The sequence below is a fragment of the Hyperolius riggenbachi genome, chromosome 11, assembly GCF_040937935.1.
Source record: "Hyperolius riggenbachi isolate aHypRig1 chromosome 11, aHypRig1.pri, whole genome shotgun sequence".
NCBI lineage: Eukaryota > Metazoa > Chordata > Amphibia > Anura > Hyperoliidae > Hyperolius > Hyperolius riggenbachi.
In genome coordinates, this window is record NC_090656.1 from 99929746 (window position 1) to 99951173 (window position 21428).

Genomic DNA, 21428 nt, shown 5'->3' on the forward strand with positions numbered 1-21428 from the left:
ACCCGAAAAGGCCCCACAAGCTCATCTTTGATGATACCAGCCCAAGCCAGTACTCCACCTCCACCTTGCTGGCGTCTGAGTCGGACTGGAGCTCTCTGCCCTCTCCAGCCACGGGCCCATCCATCTGGCCCATCAAGACTCACTCTCATTTCATCAGTCCATAAAACCTTAGAAAAATCAGACTTGAGATATTTCTTGGCCCAGTCTTGACGTTTCAGCTTGTGTGTCTTGTTCAGTGGTGGTCGTCTTTCAGCCTTTCTTACCTTGGCCATGTCTCTGAGTATTGCACACCTTGTGCTTTTGGGCACTCCAGTGATGTTGCAGCTCTGAAATATGGCCAAACTGGTGGCAAGTGGCATCTTGGCAGCTGCACGCTTGACTTTTTGTCAGTTCATAGGCCGTTATTTTGCGCCTTGGTTTTTCCACACGCTTCTTGCGACCCTGTTGACTATTTTGGATGAAACGCTTGATTGTTTGATGATCACGCTTCAGAAGCTTTGCAATTTTAAGAGTGCTGCATCCCTTTGCAAGATATCTCACTATTTTTGACTTTTCCGAGCCTGTCAAGTCCTTCTTTTGACCCATTTTGCCAAAGGAAAGGAAGTTGCCTAATAATTATGCACACCTGATATAGGGTGTTGATGTCATTAGACCACACCCCTTCTCATTACAGAGATGTACATCACCTAATATGCTTAATTGGTAGTAGGCTTTCGAGCCTATACAGCTTGGAGTAAGACAACATGCATAAAGAGGATGATGTGGTCAAAATACTCATTTGCCTAATAATTCTGCACTCCCTGCATAAGCTACCAATGTATTTTGGGGGGAGTTGTGGTGAATCTGGAGCTCTCAGTGGAAAACCACACAAATACAGAGGTAATATACTGTACAACTGCAAGATCATTGTTAGAATTCAAAGGGAGCTGGGGACGCAGAGGGGGGTGGTTCCAGGGGCACTAATGCAGAGCTGTGAGCAGAGAGGAGGCTAGTAAGTCATCTTACTTGCTGGTGCATAACTGGTTCCTCCTTTCCAGTCTGTGTATCTCATCTCCATGGCTCCCCATAGCCACATCACTGTGTCCATGATCCATCCACAAGTTATGTCAACTCATTCAAGCTGATGGAAAACAGCTGCCTGGAAGGCATGCTGCCTGGGAGGAAACCTCAGGAGGGTAGAGTGAGGTGATCATGCAGAAGGAATGAGTACCACGGCAGGGTAAATGAGTTCATGCTCTGCTGCTGCTTACTCTGCAATGTTTACTCTGAACCTTTGGTTCAGCCCCTCCATGATGCCAGCTGCTAAAGCGGAAGTAAGGGCTGCCGCAGCTGGACACTTCTGTAACAGCGAGATTATCTTGACCAGCCCTGCGGAATGCTGCCCCGGAGTCAGGACCCATCACAGAAATGAACATTACTGCACCTTTTGAACTGGAACACCTTGGCTGATGCCAGCCACTAGGATCCTCAGCAACTTCAGTGACAATTAAATCTCTGGTTTACAGGAAACCACTTAGCAAGGTTGCTAAACCAGACATTTATCCATCACTTACACTAATGGAAAGAGGTCCTGAGAACGATTTTTGCATGTCTTTTGGTTATTAAATTGTCAAATGTTTGGCGTAGATTTTCTGGTGGATGGGTGCTTGAGTAGATGTCGGCATTTAGTTACAACACTGGCACCAAAGTATTTGGTGGATGTGAGCTTCATCTAGTTGATGCCAAAAAAGCTGAAATTTCAGCTCTGAAAGTAGGGGAGGTTACTTGGATGCTAGAAGTGATGCCATAACAAAGATGATGAAAGATGAATATATTAGTCAGGATTACTTTTAGTAAAGATGGTTATTGTTAGAGTACCAGGCTACCTTCAAAAATGTTCCAGACATTGTGAACTACATCTAGCCCAGGGCTGTATTTACCATAAGTCACTGTGCCTACAGGCGCCTTATGATGGAAAGGTGACTTACTCTCCTCCTTGAATGCCTCCCAATCCGCCATGCCTAAGCAGTGTCCCGAGCGGAGTGTAAATGAGTGGTTACTCACGCGTGTCTCGGCATTCCACTGTCCAGATCTCCCTTCAGTCGGGGACACCTCTAGCTACCAAATACTTGGGGGCAACTCTGGCACTAGAGATGGGAACGGTTCGACCGCAAACTTATTTGCGCGAACTTCGGTGGTTCGCGTTCGTGAACGAATGCAAACTTTATGGCAGTTCGACCTGCCCCCTATACTACATCATTAGGGTCAACTTTGACCCTATACATCACAGTCAGCAGGCACAGGGTAGCCAATCAGGCTACACTCCCTCCTGGAGCCCCTCCCCCCTTATTAAAGGCAGGCAGTGTCAGCTATTTCACTCTGTGTGGCTGCAGTAATTAGAGAAGGGAGAGGTGCTGCAGAGACATTAGGGAAAGCTTAGTTAGGCTACAGTTAGGCTTGTTAGGTTGCTCTTTCTTGCTGATATTTATTGCTAAAAAGCACTCCTCATCCTCAACAGCTCTTTTGAGAGCTAATGTTGTTCTTGTGATCTATTTTTTGTGTGTGTGTGTGTGTGTGTCCCACAGAGACTTGTGTTGCATATACAGCCCTATCAGTCACTCTTAGCTGCTGGACCTTGGCCCCTTGGTAATTCCTACTGTGCCACTTCCAGGCCCAGCACATTCAGTGACTAACTGTGTGTGTGAGGCAGCGGCACATTTGTAATACCCATCACTGCATATACCTTCCTGTTGTTCAGTGCACCCACCCACCTACCTACGTGACCGCACGCAGTGTCACTGCACCTGTTCATGGTACCTGTGTGTGTGTGTGTGCACATTTGTAATACCCATCACTGCATATACCTGCCTGTTGTTCAGTGCACCCACCTACCTACGTGAGCACATGCAGTGTGATATTTAATATCACTAGTCACTGTACCTGTTCATGGTACCTGTGTGTGTGTGTGAGACAGCTGCACATTTGTAATACAAATCACTGCATACCCACCTGTTGTTGTTCAGTGCACCTACCTACCTACCTACGTGAGCGCACACAGTGTTATATACCACCAGTCACTGCACCTGCTCACGGTACCTGTGTGTGTGTGTGTGTGTGTGTGTGTGTGACAGCTGCACATTTGTAATACCAGTCACTGCATACCTGTTCTTTGCACCTGTGTGACCGCACGCTGGTTTATATACCAGTCCGTGCATACCTGTTAACTGTTGTACCAGCAGTCACTGCAACCTGTTCACTGCACCTGAGTAACCGCACATTGTTGTACCAGCAGTCACTGCAACCTGTTCACTGCACCTGTGTAACCGCACATTGTTGTACCAGAAGTCACTGCAACCTGTTCACTGCACCTGTGTAACCGTACATTGTATTAGCCAAGTCAGTGCATACCTTTCACTTCCACCTGGCAGGTCTGTTCGAGGTCGCGCTGTCGTGATTTCGTGCGGCCCTCGACCAAAGTACAGTGTTCAGAAAAAGGCACGTGCCATCAACCCCCAATATTGTCAGGATGTAGTTGACTATTAAAGACAGAACACCTCATCTTCCTCAGCTTCCGCACGGAAGCGTGACATATCTTCCTCCTCCTGCTCTGATTTTGGCACCCCACTTAACACTCCCTCGGCAGCCATCACCAAAGTGCCATCATCACAGGGCTCAGCAGTGTGGACATGTTTTTGTGTGTCTGCCTCAGATGAGAGCAATGCCATCTTTACTCTCTGCCACCGAAAATTGAGCCGTGGAAAGACCAAGACCCGCGTAGGGAAAACTACCTTACGAAGGCACATGATTAAAAAGCACAAACTGCAATGGGATGACCACCTGAGGAAAAGCAGCACACAAAAGCAAAGCCACACACCGCAGTGGAAGATACCAGACTGCAATTATTTCTCAAAAAAGGCGATACCTAAATTGTACCGTGATGTTGAAAGTCAAGTGGTGACATCTCTGGCACACAGCATTGGGTCAAGGGTCCATCTGACCACGGATGCCTGGTCTGCAAAGCACGCTCAGGCCTGCCCGAAGACGAAGTCAGTCCCCACACACAGCATCTCCGCCTGCAAGCCGTGTGACTGCTTGCCCCAAGACTAAGTCGATCCCCACAAAGCATCTCTGCCTGCAGGCCGCTTGACTGCCTTCTCCGCCACCACCAACAGGGTCCAGGACTCCAGGCGGATTCCTGATTTTTTTTTATTGCTAGCAGCGGCCACTATAATAATTTTTCTGGTGCGTGTACATGCCTGCCTAATTTTTCTGGCTTCACTGCAGCTGCAACAACAAAACAAAAGGCATGTACATGTGATCATTACCTTGCCGTGGTGAAGGGGCTTGTGTATCACAATGAAGCAATGACCGCCGGCTATATGAGTGTCTCGGGGGGCGGCACACCAAAGATAATAAGGTCGTTGCTTCATTGTGGACAGACCAAATTTGATCAGCTGGACAGTCTCTGTTGTTCTATCATTGAGCTACCACAGCCCGGCGAACATAACTTTTTCTAAGATGGCGCCGGGTGAGGACGCCACGGCCACAGGGCTCCGGTCTTTTTTTCTTTTTTCCCCCTAACTCCCCCGCTGGCGACCTCCCGACCACCTCCACTCACCTGGGGATGATGCAGGGGCCTCGGATGTGCCCCGCGGGCTGCTGAAGGATTAGGTCGCGTGCTCTGCTCCGCTGCGGGGTGGGAATCGCCTGACCTGGGGGAATTCGCCAGGGGAGCCGGAACACCGCTCTGGAGCCAGGGGAGCCGGAACACCGCTCTGGAGCCAGGGGAGCCGGGACGCCGCACGCAGCACCGCATCCATGCAGCACATGTTTTTGCCTCTCCTGCCGGGACCACATAGAGGGGCTACGTGGGCTCCGCTCCGTCACTCCCAGCTGCCACCACCAGCCGCCCAGGGACACCGCCAGAGACTTCCCCATCACCGGGCGGGTGACCCGTAGTCAGCTCGGGAATGCTGGGGCTGCCGGACCCCCTCCACCACGGGTCGCCCAGCCTAGAGATCAAGATGCCAGCATGGGGAAACATGGGTCACGTGCAGAGGAGACATAATCGCAGCGGCTCCCCAGTCACCATAGGAACGGCCACGCTGCCATGTGGAAAAGGAGGGCTTGTTGCAGCCACAAATGAGGTATGCTGCCCCTGGCCTCTCCTGCTGGGCCCTGGCCTGTCCACCACCACTGCTGCCCAGCCGGGGTGCCCCAGGCCCTATGTCCACCAATTGCTGCCCAGCCGAGATGCCCCCCGGCCTCATGTCCACCACTGCCGCCCAGCCGGGGTGGCCCCTGGCCCCACGTCCACCACTGCTGCCCGGCAAAAGTGCCCCCCTGGCACCACAGGGCCCCCAGTGTGTCTGCGCCCTCAGTACCCAGTCGTGCAGACTTGTAACTAGAAGCGCTACTCCTCGGGCAACCTGGCTCGAGTGAACTCTGCTGTCCGCCTCCATCATGATGCCCCGCTGCTTCTGCTTCCTGCTTTCTCTCTACTTTCCGTGGACAATCGGTTGCACCTGTCTTGTTGGGAGCGTGTCGCTGTGTAGCGTCCAGTGCCGAAAATGGCAGCGCTCATATCAGCTCTCAGGCTGCTCCTCCTGTCCCACTCTTTTTCTGTTCCTGCTATCAGTGTATGTAATTGCTTTGCTTGTATTACGTTAACTGTACGTGTATGCTGTAATGCTTTTTGTTTTTGTTTTTTTATGCTTTTATTGTCTATACGTATGTACTAGTGTTGGGCGAACACCTGGATGTTCGGGTTTGGGCCGAACAGGCCGAACATGGGCCAGATGTTCGGCATGTTCGGCCCGAACGCCGAACTCAATGGAAGTCAATGGGACCCCCGAACATGCCCATTTTGGGGGCCCTATGGGGTCGCAGGCATAAGGGGGGAGCATGCCCCGATCGCGGGGGGGGGGGGGGGGGTCGGAAATTCCCCCCACCCCCTCCGCTAGCGCTCCCCCCTCTGCCCGCTTCCCCATAAAAAAAGTTTAAGGCAAGTTAAATAGTACTTGGTGGCTGGCCTGGCACTGGCAGTGGAGTGAGGAGGAGGAGGAGTCCGAGTAGCAGAGTGACGCGTTGAGGCCGGGCAGCGGGCGGTTCAGCGGTAGTACCCTTGTGGTACTTCCGCCCTTTCTCTGACCTCACGTCCTCTGCATACGAGGGTACGCGTCACGCGTACCCTCGTATGCGTCATCACGTAGAGGACGTGAGGTCAGAGAAAGGGCGGAAGTACCACAAGGGTACTACCGCTGAACCGCCCGCTGCCCGGCCTCAACGCGTCACTCTGCTACTCGGACTCCTCCTCCTCCTCACTCCACTGCCAGTGCCAGGCCAGCCACCAAGTACTATTTAACTTGCCTTAAACTTTTTTTATGGGGAAGCGGGCAGAGGGGGGAGCACTAGCGGAGGGGGTGGGGGGAATTTCCGACCCCCCCCCGCGATCGGGGCATGCTCCCCCCTTATGCCTGCGACCCCATAGGGGGGCCGTGTTGCGGCATGTTCGGGCGAACAGGGCCCTGTTCGGCTGAACAGGGGCCCTGTTCGGCCCTGTTCGGTGGCCATTCAGTAGTTCGGGGCGAACCCGAACTTAAAAGGCCGAACACCATCAGGTGTTCGGCCGAACTCGAACATCACCCGAACAGGGTGATGTTCTGCAGAACCCGAACAGTGGCGAACACTGTTCGCCCAACACTAGTATGTACCATGCTTCACTGTATACGATGCTCTGTTTCATTGTACGCACAAGCTGTTAATGTTGTACTATGTATGCTTGTCCCATGTCTACGTATGTACCATGCTTAACTGTATGCTATTTTCATCAACGACCCTGTATGCGGCAAAACCAATTCCGGGTACAATCCACCGTTGTACTTGGCGAAATAAATTCTGATTCTGATATGGGCTTGAAAACCGCCACGGCCTGCACTCTCGCCATGGTGCGCACCAATCTAGCATGGCCGTCACTATGCAAACAGCTTTTTGCAGTGCGTTACACCGTGAGTTTGGTGTGTCAGTGTGAAGCAGTACTCTAATTACACTCACTGATTGATGTATACACATGCTAGATGTTTTAAAGCACTTTAGGCCTCCAATTTAGCATGCAATGTGATTTCTGCCCTTAAAACGCTGCTTTGCGTCAAATCCAGATTTTTCCTCGGGACTTTTGGTGTGTATCCCACTCAACTATGCAACAACTCTGATGTTAGACCCCTTGAAACATATTTTCCATCACTTTTGTGGCCAGCATAAATGTTTCTAGTTTTCAAAGTTCGCATCCCCATTGAAGTGTATTGCGGTTCGCGAAACTTCGCACGAACTGAACTTTTGCGGAAGTTCGCATTTGAGGTTTGCGAACCAAAAATCGGAGGTTGGAGCCAGCTCTATCTGGCACCTCTAACTACTAAATACTGAGGGTACTTCTAGATACCTAATACTAAGGGGCACCTGTAGCTACTTGCGGTGCAGCTCAGCGTGTATTTGTAGGTTCATGGAGGGAGAAGTCTCGGGTGCCAGGACATCTGTGCCTATAGGCTCCTGTGGTGTTTCTCTGGGCCTGATCTAGGCAATCAATGTATGGTACTGTCTGAGAATGGGTCTCAGTGAGCTGGGTGCCTCTGGGATGTAGAAGCCTGAAGGAGTAGGTTTTTCATGCAAAATGCATCACTAAGTGGAGTTGTATCAAAATTAAGCTGTTTTGTCTTTAAATGAGCCCATTAGTGTCCTTCTTTGGGAGGTAAGTTCACCACTACCTCTTTTTTTAGAATTGTTTTAATGTATTTTATACTTTTTAGTACCTCTGATTTATCGATTGTTCAAGTATCAAAGTTAGTGTTTATGAACATGTGTGTGTCTGGTGATGTAATCTTATTGAACCTTTTTCCATTATTAGGTAACCTTATTTCAAACCCCCATAATTATGTAGATAAAGCCAAAGCTGATGCAATCATGTGATGAAGTCATAATCGGTGCCAAATAAATAGATAAAATAGAATCTCATTCAAGATGGTTTTCAGAAATGTTGCCCTTGGCAGAAAACACATCATAACGAGCTACATGTGGTGACTAGATAGTGCATGAAGTTTATATTATTCACTCTTTTGTAATCACTGCTCTTGTGTGTGTTTAATATGGTCTGCACTGTTAATTGAGATAACATAAATCACACAACGATGGAAACATAAAAACCTCAGCCAACCTCGTCACACATAGATTTACGGTCCGAGTGAATCCATACAGTTGTGCTTGCATGACAGGCTGGGAACCGGAAAGAATTTCTGAATCCTATGGGTGTATGTAATCTTTGGCATGCACATGGATGTGACCTCAGACACATCTGGTCTCTTGTATACAGTACACTACCTATGTGTTTGAACTTTAACAATGCTCCCAATTAACAGAAAGTGTGTTATTTGAGCAGAAGCCAAAATGAGTTTTCAAGAGCTGTAGCAACTGTAGGGGGAGGGAGGCCTAGACTAAAACTCCATTTTGTTGAGGAACAAAGTGACCCCTTCTAAGTAAGCTGTATACTTGGCAGTGATGTTTGCACTATTTTTTTCAGGTGCCTAAAGCTCAACTCTAGTAATGGACAAACTTTGCAAACCAAACGTTTGCGATGGACACCACTGATTTTAATGGCAGGTGACATTTTCTGGTTAATAGCAAAGCCCCCATACCGTAAGTGCTAGAATCACTGCATTTAACAGTGGGAACATTTTTTTTCTTTTAAATGCGGTTTTCCTATAATATATACATTTTCTGAAAAAAGCTACAAGGTCTTTTTGAAAGATTTTTTTTCCTTGTTCCCACTGTTCTCGTTGCAAAACCTACCTAGCTAATTTGGTGTTTCTAGCAAGTCTGGGCAAATGTGATCATCCGCGTAACGAATGTGAACATTAGCGCAGTGAACGCTCGTGGTAAATGCGAACGGCAAATGAACATTGTTTACTGCAAATGGCGATTGCAAACTGCGACCCATCACTACTGAGAAAAGGGAAAACATTTTTTTTTATAACAATTCAAATGATTTTATTGCAGTCCTGTGTCCATATCAGTAAAAAAAAATGTGATTGCTGTTAATCATAAACTTGTCTCAGGTCTACCAGTTTTAATAATAAAGCTAGAGTTTCATTGAGATCCCAAAGACAGGGAGTGATGGAAAATAGTGATGGTCAGTATGTCGGGTGGTCTCTCAAGATCTCAGGTGTGTTTTGAGATTCAGGTCATAGAAACTTATTAAATAAATGGGAAGGATCTGGAATGCAGAATTTGCCATGGTTATTGTACACCAAGTTAGGAAATTAAAACTGGAGCCTCTGAGGCCACCCATATTTTCTACTATTGGCACTTACAGCAGTTTGGCCTATATACAATTACCTTTTTCTCCTAAGTTTTATACTTGGAGATAAGGTTTCATCTTCTGTTTCAGCACTCTGAAATTGAGTTACCCATAGGGAATCTGGCTCAAGTTTTGCTAAATGGAGAATCTGGGATGGGTTAGTGCTACTGATATTCGGAGTTTAACTATACAATAGCCAAACTCATCACTAATTCTACGTTGCTGCTTGCAACAGAGTTATTGGCAGATAATCCGGCACCGTAGTTACTTTCAGGAGAGCGGCGGTGAACTACGGGTAGCGGAAAGGTTAGTGCTAGGTGTAGGTAGGGGGTAAGTTAATGTTAGGCACAGGTAGAGAGTAAATTAGTGTTAGGAGTAGATAGGGGGAGATTATTGTGAAGTATAGGGTAAGATCTGGCAATAGTAAGATATTGTTAACACAAGTGGTAGTAAACTTACTCCGGGAGGATACTGTAAAGCTGGATAATCTGTGTGGAGGCTTAATTTTCCAGATGTGTAAGCCACGTTATTGGCATCTGTTTTGTCCTGAACTTGCCAGGTATACCTGTAAAAGTAGAGACCATTATGAAGAGTGTACACATCCAATACACAAGCCACACTGCACAGTACACACTCCTATAACACAATTAGGCTGCTGTAGCTCATACAGTGTACAGTACTGTCCTCTGTTTGGCATCATTTTTTATTTTCGGTTTGTGGGTTCTAGCAAACTCCCTGTATGTACCGTAATCATAATAGAAAGACCATAAAATATGCTTGTTTTACTATTTATTACATATTTTACTTTCTAATAAACTATTTATACATTTATATTTCATACGAGATTCACTTTTAAATATTAACCACTTTATAACCACTTCTGACCCTTTCTGATCCCCGATCAGGTTTTGGAGATAAACCTATAGAAGTGTAAAATCTGTATACACAGTAGAGATGAAGTATTCAGTGGAAAATTTGAAATCAACTCTCTTGGCTGACCCAGACGCCATGGCCATTTGGGAATTCTAATGTATACATCAATATTTATTCAATGGCATTTAATGATTGGTGGTCAACAGGTAACCTGAACTATTCATAAAGCCTGTACACATGCCTGACTACCTCAGTCGATAGTCAGGTGTGTGTACAAACCCTGCGATGCGGATTGCATTGTCTGCGCTGCTCCCCCACCCGACGTGTGATGTCACGCACGTGCCGCTCCATTATCACTCCACCTCCCTGCATAGCTACAGAATGTGTTGTCAGCTGACACGTGTCTGTACTGGCCAGCCAGTGATGTCATCCAAGAGGATTGGGTCCTGATCTCCGACAAGTGACAGAAGTCAAGAGGTGTGTACACACCTTTAGAGAGAGCAGAGCCCTTCATCCTTTCAGAACCTGCATGAGCCAAAACCAATTACAGGTACAACCCCCCTTTTGGACATCCCTGTCCTGTTGGAACAATCTTCTTAACAGTGAAGATGATATATTCCACAAGTTACATGCATTAGTGCAGGGCTAGATTTCTGCAAAGACACATAGGTCATTGGCTGTGGGGGATTCTGCACATGGATGAGCTGCTAAAAAGGGTAGGAACTCACTAGGTAGAATCACATATGTGTTTTCCACTATGTGCTATGGAAAACACATATGCGATTCTGCCAAGTGTGTTCCTACCCAGAAAGCAATGTACATTAATGGAGGACTGCCAATGGAGTTCGAAGGCTAGCCATGAAAAAGTCAGGGGATGCTGCACATGGATGGACTGCTGCAAATGGAATTGATATAACTGCACGTGGAAGGAATTGGGGGACAGTGGAGGAGGCGGTGATGTATATGGAAAGAAAGCTGCACATGATATAGGAGTCTGCTGTTGAACCATGGAACATATGGTCTGGGGTACATGGAAGGGAATATAGGTTATGGTTGGGGGTAAGGATACGAGACCCATATAAGTATAAACTGGGGAACACGTTTTTTATCTGGGAAATGAGGAAAACTGTTCTTCTACCCAGGGAAGAATTTTCTTTGATGAAAATATGTCCCCCAGTTTATATTCGTATGGGTCTATATTCTAATATCCACTTATACAATATGGATCCTAAGAGCACCAAGGGTATCAAAAGATTATAGTAACTTCTGCTTAAAAAAAAAACTATTACAACTGTATTTTTTTTCCTTTCTGGGCCAGTTTCTTTTTTTTTTCAAAAACTTCAAAAAATCCTTATGCATTTGTACTTATTAATACATTAAACATGTGAGGAAACGCATAAAACACAATTAAAGTTAAACATTGGATGCTACTGAAAACGCATGTTCTGCAGCTCTTGTCTTGCTCACCAGTCATGTTATTAGAGTTGGGTTATATTACTGTAGACATATAATACAGATGTCCATATGCATGTATTCCAGATGACTCTTTGAGCACATTCTGACATCAGAAAATAGATAGCTAGACATAAGGTCAATAAAGTATCAAATACCCTGGCAAAAAAATTAGAATTTGTCTTTGAAGTTACTGGTTGGTTGTCAGCATCATTTTTATCATCTTACACTAGAAATGACATAGAGCATAGAGATAAACAGGACTGAGTTTGATGTGTTTATTATGTACAATCAATGTATTTACAGGCGTTTGGGTCTAATACTGGATGTGCGGGTTTGGAAGAGTTTACATAAGGAGTGTTTCAAAAGGTCTTTGTTGGTTGTATGGATGGATAACAACATGGCCAACCTATGGAAGGGGTCAGTGTTGGTTTTACTGCTAGTGGTATGGTTGCACAACAACATACTTAACATATGGGAGGAGTCTGTGTTTGCTTTACTGTTGGTGGTATGGATAGATACTAACAAAAATAGATAGAATACCAAAGAAAACAATGATGATTGTACACACAGTCAATTACTGTTACTCTTAAAGAGACACTGAAGCGAAAAAAAAATATGATATAGTGAATTGGTTGTGTACTATGAATAATTACTAGAAGATTAGCAGCAAAGAAAATATTCTTATACTTTTATTTTCAGGTATATAGTGTTTTTTCTAACATTGCATCATTCTATAATATGTGCAGATTACACAACACTCAGCATTCAAAATGAGTCTTTCAGAGCAGTCTGTGAAGTAATGACCGCTCCTCTATCAGAGAAAAAGTAAACAGTTCACTTACAGTTGAGATAATAAAAGTCAGATAACAGCCCTCTCCACGACTAACTTAGTCGGAGAGCTTAATGGCTTGTTTGCATAGAGATAACAACTGGAGTTTCTCAACTCTTCCTGTACTGGAAACAATTAGACTGATGTATCTGATCTTAATGTTTTATTTCTTAGCTGTACTACACATACAAATCATAATATCATAATTTTTTTTTTTGCTTCAGTGTCTCTTTAACTATCGCCTATTGATTGTTAAGGTACCCATACATCTTGGGATTTTGGACACCCAAAAGACAGAGAATAACTTAAACCATAAAAAGGAGTTTAAGACTCATATACCTCCTAAAAAGTGAATAAGGTAGTAAGAAACATTTTATTGCACACTAAATAATGTGTTTTTGTGGTCACAGCTTTCTTTCATCGGGTTAAAGTGTCCATGAAACAGAAAAAAATACATGTTCTGCTTAATAATTCAAATACAGGAAAGCAAGTCCTCTGTTTAGGGCTCCTGACATGTCACCTGACTTTGGGTCAGGTGACACGCCAGGAGCCCTGCATGAACACCGGAAAGCCTGGTAGCTGCACAAATACATATAAAATGGTGCCCAGAGAATTGGTAAGTAGTTTATGTCCTGCAAACCACCAAAAGTTCTGTTCTCATTATTCCCCTCATGCATGCTAGTTGTTGAGAGTTCCGGTTCCCTGAGTTAAAGATAACAGGGACTTTGCTTTATTTAGCTGAAAAAAAGATTTTTGTTCATTTATTCTCAACAATTGGACTAATCCATTGACTGGGAGAAAATTGTGCTGTCAAAGGGTCTAGCACCAATGGTACTTCAAGGTAATGTGCTGGAACCGGCCCCTGGAGTGCGTGGAGAAACTTCAATGTAATCGCCAAAGGGTTCCGCACAATCAAGGTATAAAATAGCTCTTTATTCAAATCTTCACATAAAAACAGTTGAAAGGACATGGAAAATGCCGAGTCTTGACACATTTCTGAAATGTCCAACTCCTTATATACCCAAGTAGTGGACCTGATGGAGAACTTCATGAGTGTAACTAGGTCACCAGCCATTGCACATTACATCCTCAAGAGGGAGTGCTAACTAAGGAAACCTCATGTAATTCTCAAGTATTTCTCAAGTATGAAAAATTAGTATAAACCCCACCTAAACTCAACCAATGGGGTTAAAGTTATTAACACCAGGCATGTGTACCATCCAAGGGACACCACACATTTTAATAGTCTTATTTAACAACATCCACAACATTGACTTCCACTTATGTTGCCAACCTATCATGAGGCTGTCGACAATGCGGATGACAATGATAGGCTGTTAATAACATTAGCCCCGTTGGTTGAGTTTAGGAGGGGTTTATAACATTTTTTGTTCTTTAGAATTACATGAGGTTTCCTTAGTTAGCACTCCCACTTGAGGATGTTATGTGCAATAGCTCGTTACCTAGTTACACTCATGAAGTTCTCCATCAGGTCCACTTCTTGGGTATATAAGGAGTTCGACATTTCAGTTTGATGTGCATTGGTCTGACAAGCTTGAAGAAGGATGGTCAGTCCAAAGCGCTGTGCGTCGCAATGTGTCAAGACCCGACATTTTCCATAACCTTTTAACTGTTTTTATGTGAAGATTTGAATAAAGAACTATTTTATACCTTGATGGTGCAGAACCTGTTGACTGGGAACAAACACTGAAACTCAGACTCTGTTAGAATAGAAACTCTGTGGAATGCCTGTGCTTTACAGTATGTGCACATAACAACAAAGTAATCAATCTGAAATAATGTTTGTTGATGATCCTTAAATTAGTTTATTCCATGCAATATATTGAGCTGTACTGACAACATACACTCTTTCGCTGTAAAAGTTGAATTTTCTTTCAAAATCTGACTTGTACATTATTTGCAGTGCATGTGAACAGAAGCACTTTTCACACACAACCACTGCCTACAGGCTGCTCTAGTTTGCTGAGAAATTGCTGAACAAGGAAAATGGGAGAAGGGGGGTTGCAGTTTAGAAGTGTAATGTTTTTCTTCACTTGCATGCAGTCTAAAACACTGGGACTCCCATTCACATCTTCTGCCTTCAATAAAATGTGACCTCCTCACCTGTAGCCCAGACTTACAAGGTGCACCTTGTGCTTTCCCACTAAGAAGGTGCAACATTTGCATTCAATCTTTTTTATTTGTATAAGAAGAAACTGACAGCTTCCCTCATGCTCCAGGAGACAGACCTTCTAAACATTATGCTGCCCTCCACATATCTTCACATCTAAACACATTCAACTCCAAACATAGCCTGATTCAAGAATCATTGTCCTGTCCAACTTATGTCATTTTTCATAGCTGAACAGTGGATCATTTATTATTTTAAATGCTCTAACTTTAAAAGAAGCTCACTGAAAACACACAGAATTGAGACTTCAGTGCCAAGAATTGAAAACTCCAGGAGACCTTCAGAGCAACTGAGAAATACATGCAAACATATTCTAAGGCTAAGTGCACAGTGGGACGTTGCGTTGTGTTCCCTGTTCAACAGGAACACAGTACAACGCAACAAAAAAGTAGTACCGCATAGTACTGCCATGTTGCCTACAGTAGGTACAGTAAAGCATGCAGACAATGAAAAGTATGCTTCCCTCTACCCATTAATGTGTGCATTACCATAACGCAATTACACCGTAATGTTAACGCCGCACTGTGAACATCGCATAGACTTAAGATTGCAGTGTGGTAACCAGCGCTATAAGACTTTATAACGCATGACCATAACATCCCACTGTGGACATAGCCTTAATGTTGAAAATTGCGCAAAAGGTGGATCAGCGCAACACCAGGTCGCCTCCGAATGGCCTCCATCAGAGATGCGCTGAGCCCCCCCAGGAACTACAAACGCATAGCCTTAATGTTACATAAAGTTAAACTCCAAGCACAGTTCTAGCTAACGCTGCTTTAAAAAAAAAGTTGTAATATGTCAATAAAAACAGAATGGGGTTGATTCACTAACAAACATAGCGTGCATAACGTCCTGTTACGCACGCTATTAAATCTTGCTCGCGTTAATGCACGCTACACGCGCTAGTGGCAGCGTAGCGTGCCTTCTCAAATGTAATCAGAGTTGCGCTCTCTATGCACTGCATAGCAAGCACTACAAACTTACGGCAGCTAAGTGGCAATAAGGAGCACTCGACTCGTCCTTCCCTGAGCCCCAGCGGATCCAGTAACTTTAAAGTGAAGGCGCTGAGCTTTGTACCAGACCTGTTTGAGTTGTATGCTCCTTTTGTATTGCCCGACGAACTGGGAGATGCCTGCAAAACACATTGCACTTGCACTTTCTGGAGTATACAAATAAATCCTTTGTTGTTTGAATGTACACAACACTCCTGTGTGTCTGCTTGAAGGAGGTAAGCCCATCACTGCCTCCTGTCATTTTAAAGTTTTTAGTATATTTTATTCTTCTGGCGCCTCTGTCTGCTTACATAGTATTTCTACTAGACTAGCACAACTAATATGTCTCTACAAAAAGGATGCTGGAAATTTGAATGCCCATGGGTGATGGACGATTTGGGCACCGCCATAGGCGCTACTGCAAATATCAGCTATTGGGCGACGAATAAATATTTTTTTTAAGTTAGAACATTATCGTTTTTGAAATGTATTTTGTTTTGAGAACATTAGAATGGCACAGTTTAGAAAATTAGAAAGCTATCGTTATAATTTTTGGTCTTTTGTATTTAACAATTTTTTTCTAAAATTATCGTTTTCAAATTTAATTAGAAAGTTATAGGTTAAGTGTCAAAAGGAGGGGTTTTAGGGTTAGGCTTTTAAAAAGGGGTGTTAGGCATCAGGAAGAGATTTTTAGAGTTAGGCATCAGGAAGGGGGGGTTTAGGGTTAGGCATCAGACAAAAGAGAATTGCGGTAGTCTAGGCGGGAGATGACAAGGGCGTGGATATGGAGTTTAGTGGTGTCAGGGTACAGGTAGGAGCAGATCTTGGAGATGTTGCGGAGGTTGAAGTTGCAGTATCGGGCAATACTTTGGATGTGGGGTGTAAAGGAAAGTGCAGAGTCCAGGGTAACACCTAGACAGCGGGCTTGGGGGGTAGGGCGGATGGTAGTATTTTAGTGATGTGTAGATCTGAGAAGGGTGCAGCTGTGCAGGGCAGGAATATCAGAAGCTCAGTCTTGTCCAAATTAAGCTTCAGGAACCTGGCGGCCATCCAGGAGGAAATGGATGTGAGGCAGGCGGAGACTTTGTCCATGGAAGAGGAGGAGAGATCTGGGGTGTGGCGGTATATCTGGGTGTCATTGGCATACAGGTGGTAAGCCCATGGAGGAGATGATTTTGCCAATTGAGGCAGTATAGAGTGATCATAGCAGTAGGAGATCAATCCACAAGACAGCTCCAGGAGTGGGTCATAAACAGCTTTGGTCTTTACTTGGGTATGGTTCTATCAGTTGACAATGGTAGCTACTTAGTCTCAATGCTGCCCCAGCTTTTAGCTAGCTGCATAGCTACAAGAGAGGCCGCAGCTACTATGTACAGTAAACAACAGCCCCAGGATAGGGAGCTGCTGCCAATGTCTTTTTATTCTATGCTCTCTAGCTAGAAGATAAATTACGGTATGTTTATAGTTTCACTTATCCTTTAATGTAATTACAAGGCATTTCACAGACAGTCACTTTAACTTTCCTGGCTGTTTATTCTTATCCAATGAGGGAAAAAAATTCAAAACAATGCAGTAATGAAAAAAAAATGCCTCTATGACACTCTTGCGACATAACAAGCCTTAAATAGCTTGTGAGCTCCTGCAAAGGATTATTTCAGCTTATTTAAATGATATTATGCAGCAGCATTTTGCCTTGGGTAGACTTGTTGTGAACCAGCACAGACTCCCACCCTGACACTCCTTGGGTCCAGGAATTTTCGGGAGGGGAGAGCGAGGGACGTGCACACAGAATGGAGAATGAACTATGAGATTAATTTGAAAAGAATTTGCACACAGCATGGAATCCGCTACCGCTGCACAAAGTCTTCTCAGAGGCGCAGTCTTCTTTTCAATAAATCACGATTTTCCCCTTTAGCTAGCAGAATGTCCCTCCTCTGTAAACATGGTGCTAAGTTGTCCTAGAGTGATAAACATGGCTTGGAGATGAGGCAAAAGCTCAAAGCTTGCAGCATGCCATTGACTATAGTACAGCTGTTTACATGTGATCTTCTGTGTACAGTATCGCTTCTGGAGCCAGAGAGTTCCTAGTAATGAAAAGCAAACAACGTCTGTCATCTCCCACCAGTTTAAGTACGAACATTTGCTTTGACTGCTTCTCTTTGATTATGATCATATTGGGCTAATCAACTGTTCTAGTAGAAGACGATAACGCAACTCATATGTGGTCTAGGACGGGGAAGGAAACCTTCTTGATGCTATGCTGTAATCTGGAAAGAATGTAGAAAGGCTGCCAAAACAGCTCTGGCAAACTCCCTTCCTTCTTTCTTTCCTCGCCTTGATTTCAGTTTAAATTCATACAGACAAAAAAAAGGCAGAGGATGTCCACAGAGCACATTGTTATCCATCGCAGCGAGCCAGCGGCTAGGACAAGAATGAATGCTTGCTCAAGCTTTACTATCTGCAGAAGAAAACCCCCCCAACTTTGGCTGGGATTCCCTGGCTGTTCTGGTTACAGCGGTGAAACGGACTAAGAGCTTTCAAACAGACTTGGCGAGAAAGCTCTGAGATGAAATTACACAGGGTTGCCGGCCAAGCTTCTCTTTATGTGCTTTTTTAAAATACATATATTATACTAATGACAGTTATGTAATTTGATTTGCTGTTCCAAACTAATAAATTAAGTGTGGATGAAATAAGTAGATCTGTTACATATTCCTGAGTAATCATTCATTAAGGTTAAACTGTGTTTTCTAAAAACAGAGCTAACAAGGGTGAGCGTTATGACCTATAGGAAGTTACTAGACCAAGAAAAGCATAGTGCATAAGAGGTGCCAAAAAACAAAATAGAGTATATCCATGTACAAATAAGAATAAAACTAGTACTTCCTATTGCAGATTTGAAAATAAAAACAAATTCCTGATTGGTTGCAATGGACACCAGGACAATTTGTATGCAATTTTTGGTACCCCTTTGTCACTGTGAGATATGCCTTGACAAGGGCTACAGTATATGATCCGAAAACAATTTACTGGATTTACTCCATGGTGGATTTTGTCCAGCATGCATTTGGAAACCTGTCAACAACAGCAGCAGTGTCAGGGAGGGGTAAGCAGGGGGGAGAACAATCTATTAATGGGTACAACTAATCACAGTATATACAGAGGTGATAATTACCAGCTTAGCACCAATAAAAAGCTTATAGAAGGAGGGTCCCTGCTGGTCCAGGGGCCCTGGTGTGCATCCCCTATTGCTACGCCACTGAAGAAGTGTGCCTGAGGCAATGAATGCACCACAAAGCAAAAATAGCCATAGGGGACTACCGTGGCGATGCGCGATTATCCCCCTCCTGACTGCAAGCCAAGCAGGAAGTGAGGTTCTCAAATTACGCAGGAGTGTATTAAAAATATCCGCTCCTGTGCATGCACATCGCAACGCAAACGCTATCAAATAAAAAAAAACTGTGTCGCCATAGATATACGTGACTTTCGGTGTGCCGCAAGAATTGAGCACTTCCGTAGGGCATTGGGCGAGGTATGAAAAGACCCATAGACCTTCATTGGTGTGGCATTGGCCTGCGGCAAAATAGGCCAACGCAACGTGCCAGTGTGAAAGGGGCCTCACTGTCACTGTATTACAGAAATGCATACCATGTAGCAAGTCATTATACTGCAATGCACCCACCACAATGTGACTATCGCTATAGTTGGTGCATTGCTGTGCAGCAAGCCGCATTACAAAGCGGCCATTATGCCGTACTGCAACTCACCGCAACTCACCACTGTGAATGTAGCCTAAGAGGTCCTGAATGCTGTATGCACATTTTCTATTCTATGAGGAAATATGGTCACTTATCAATAGTGAAATCATTTCTGCTTCTTTGCCCCTTTTCTGTGGCTTTTTCACATAGTTTGATTTTCTCTCATGTGAACATGGAAGTAAATATTTTGAATTTCACAAATTTTAAGACCACCTGCTGATCTTCATATGCTAGCATATGCTACATTAAAGCATGCATCTCCAGATTCTTTCCACGTGTGCCTGTCCCTTGCTCGACCCCAAGACACGCAATGTAGAAGACAGATCTGGAAGAGTCTTAATGTAAGTTCAATGACCTGTATGTGTGTAGGAGATTACATTCAGCGGTGTAGCTAAGGATCTGTGGGCCCCGATGCAAGCTTTACATTGCCCCCCCCCCCCAGCACTCTATACATACTCTATACATAATTTATACGGCACGCCAAAACCTGCCAATTGCAACCACAGTGTCAATGGTGCAAGAAGGGGACGGGGAACAGTTTGTTAATGATTACTACTATTCTTGGGGCCCCTCTGGCCCAAGGACTCAGATGCAGTCGCTACCTCTGCAACACCTATTGCTACGCTCCTTATTACATTCAACAGATAAAGATAATATATCCTATAAGACAGAGTTCCCCAACCCTGTCCTCAAGGCCCACCAACTGTACATGTTTTGCAGAAAACCACACACAGGTGAGGTCATTAGTGTCTCAGCAGAGCTGATTAACTACCTCTGTGGATTTCCAGAAAACATGCACTGTTGGTGGGCCTTGAGGACAGGGTTGGGGAACACTGCATAAGACAGGCATGTCCAAATGTAGCCCACCAAATCTTTTCTGGTGGCCCCCAACGCTCTCTACAGTTGTTAATTCCATGCGGCTTACAGGCTCCCTTGTATCACTGCTCTGCCTCCCCCTTTGTCTTCCTGTAGGTTATCAGCCACCACTGTTGCAGTAACATTTGCAGTTGCCTTTGATTACCATCCACCAATATGCCAGTAGCAGTAACAGCCAGTGATTAGCAGCTGTCACTGTGTCAGCAGCAGTAACAGCCACTGATTAGCATTCACCACTATACCAGTAGCAGTAACAGCCACTGATTAGCAGCTGTCACTATGCCAGCAGCAGTAACAGCCACTTATTAGCAGCCACCACTATGCCAGCAGCAGTAATAGCTACTGATTAGCAGCCGCCACTATGCCAGTAGCAGTAACAGCTACTGATTAGCATCTGCCACTGTGCTAATTGCACACAGTATATGGGTCATTTCCCATGGAAATGTTTGATAAAATGTCACAGGCATAGTGTACCTAACTGAAATCAGCAAACATTGAATTTGATTTCACTAGCTTGGCCGCATAGCACTTGCAAGAACGGCGATGTTGCCCTTGGCCTTAAACGTTTAGGCACCCCTGCTATAACATAACAATGTTTATTATAACCAGCTACAATACAAAATATGCCTCAATAGGAAGAAAAAATTACATTATACACATTACAAAACACATCATTCTGTCAAGTAACAAGTGCTAAACCATGGGTACTCGGGTACCATGTACATACATGCAAGTGCCATATATGTGGAAGAGATCCAAAAAATATTGGGTTGTCATAACTACTCGACTTGAACAATGGCTTTTACAGCAACATGTTGGCACATCTTAATCAGTCCTGTTCCTGTAAATAGCAGTAAATTGCTACATCCTAGTTTTCAGATTCTATATTAACCTCCCTGGCGTTCTGATTTATTGCGGCGCACAGCCGCGGGAGGGTTTTTTAAATATTTTTTTTTAACATGTAGCTAGCCTAGTGCTAACTACATGCTTCCCCCCTCCCTTCGCTTTCCCACCCACCCTCCGATCGCCGCCGGCGCAAATACCCAACAGGAAATCCGCTCTGGGCTTCCCCCGTCGCCATGGCGACGATCGCGATGACGTCATCGACGTCGTGATGTCAGGGGGAGTC

The 21428-nt window shown here is 44.7% G+C and overlaps 1 protein-coding gene across 1 annotated transcript in view; it reads right to left on the reverse strand.

The window, feature by feature from the left end:
- The window catches only part of BBOX1 (gamma-butyrobetaine hydroxylase 1), a 181316-nt gene that overhangs the window by 25961 nt on the left and 133927 nt on the right, over window positions 1-21428 (reverse strand). Inside the window, exon 5 of the mRNA XM_068261512.1 lies at window positions 9785-9890. Coding sequence (XP_068117613.1) covers window positions 9785-9890 — 106 coding nt within the window. The remainder of the gene's footprint in view (window positions 1-9784; window positions 9891-21428) is intronic.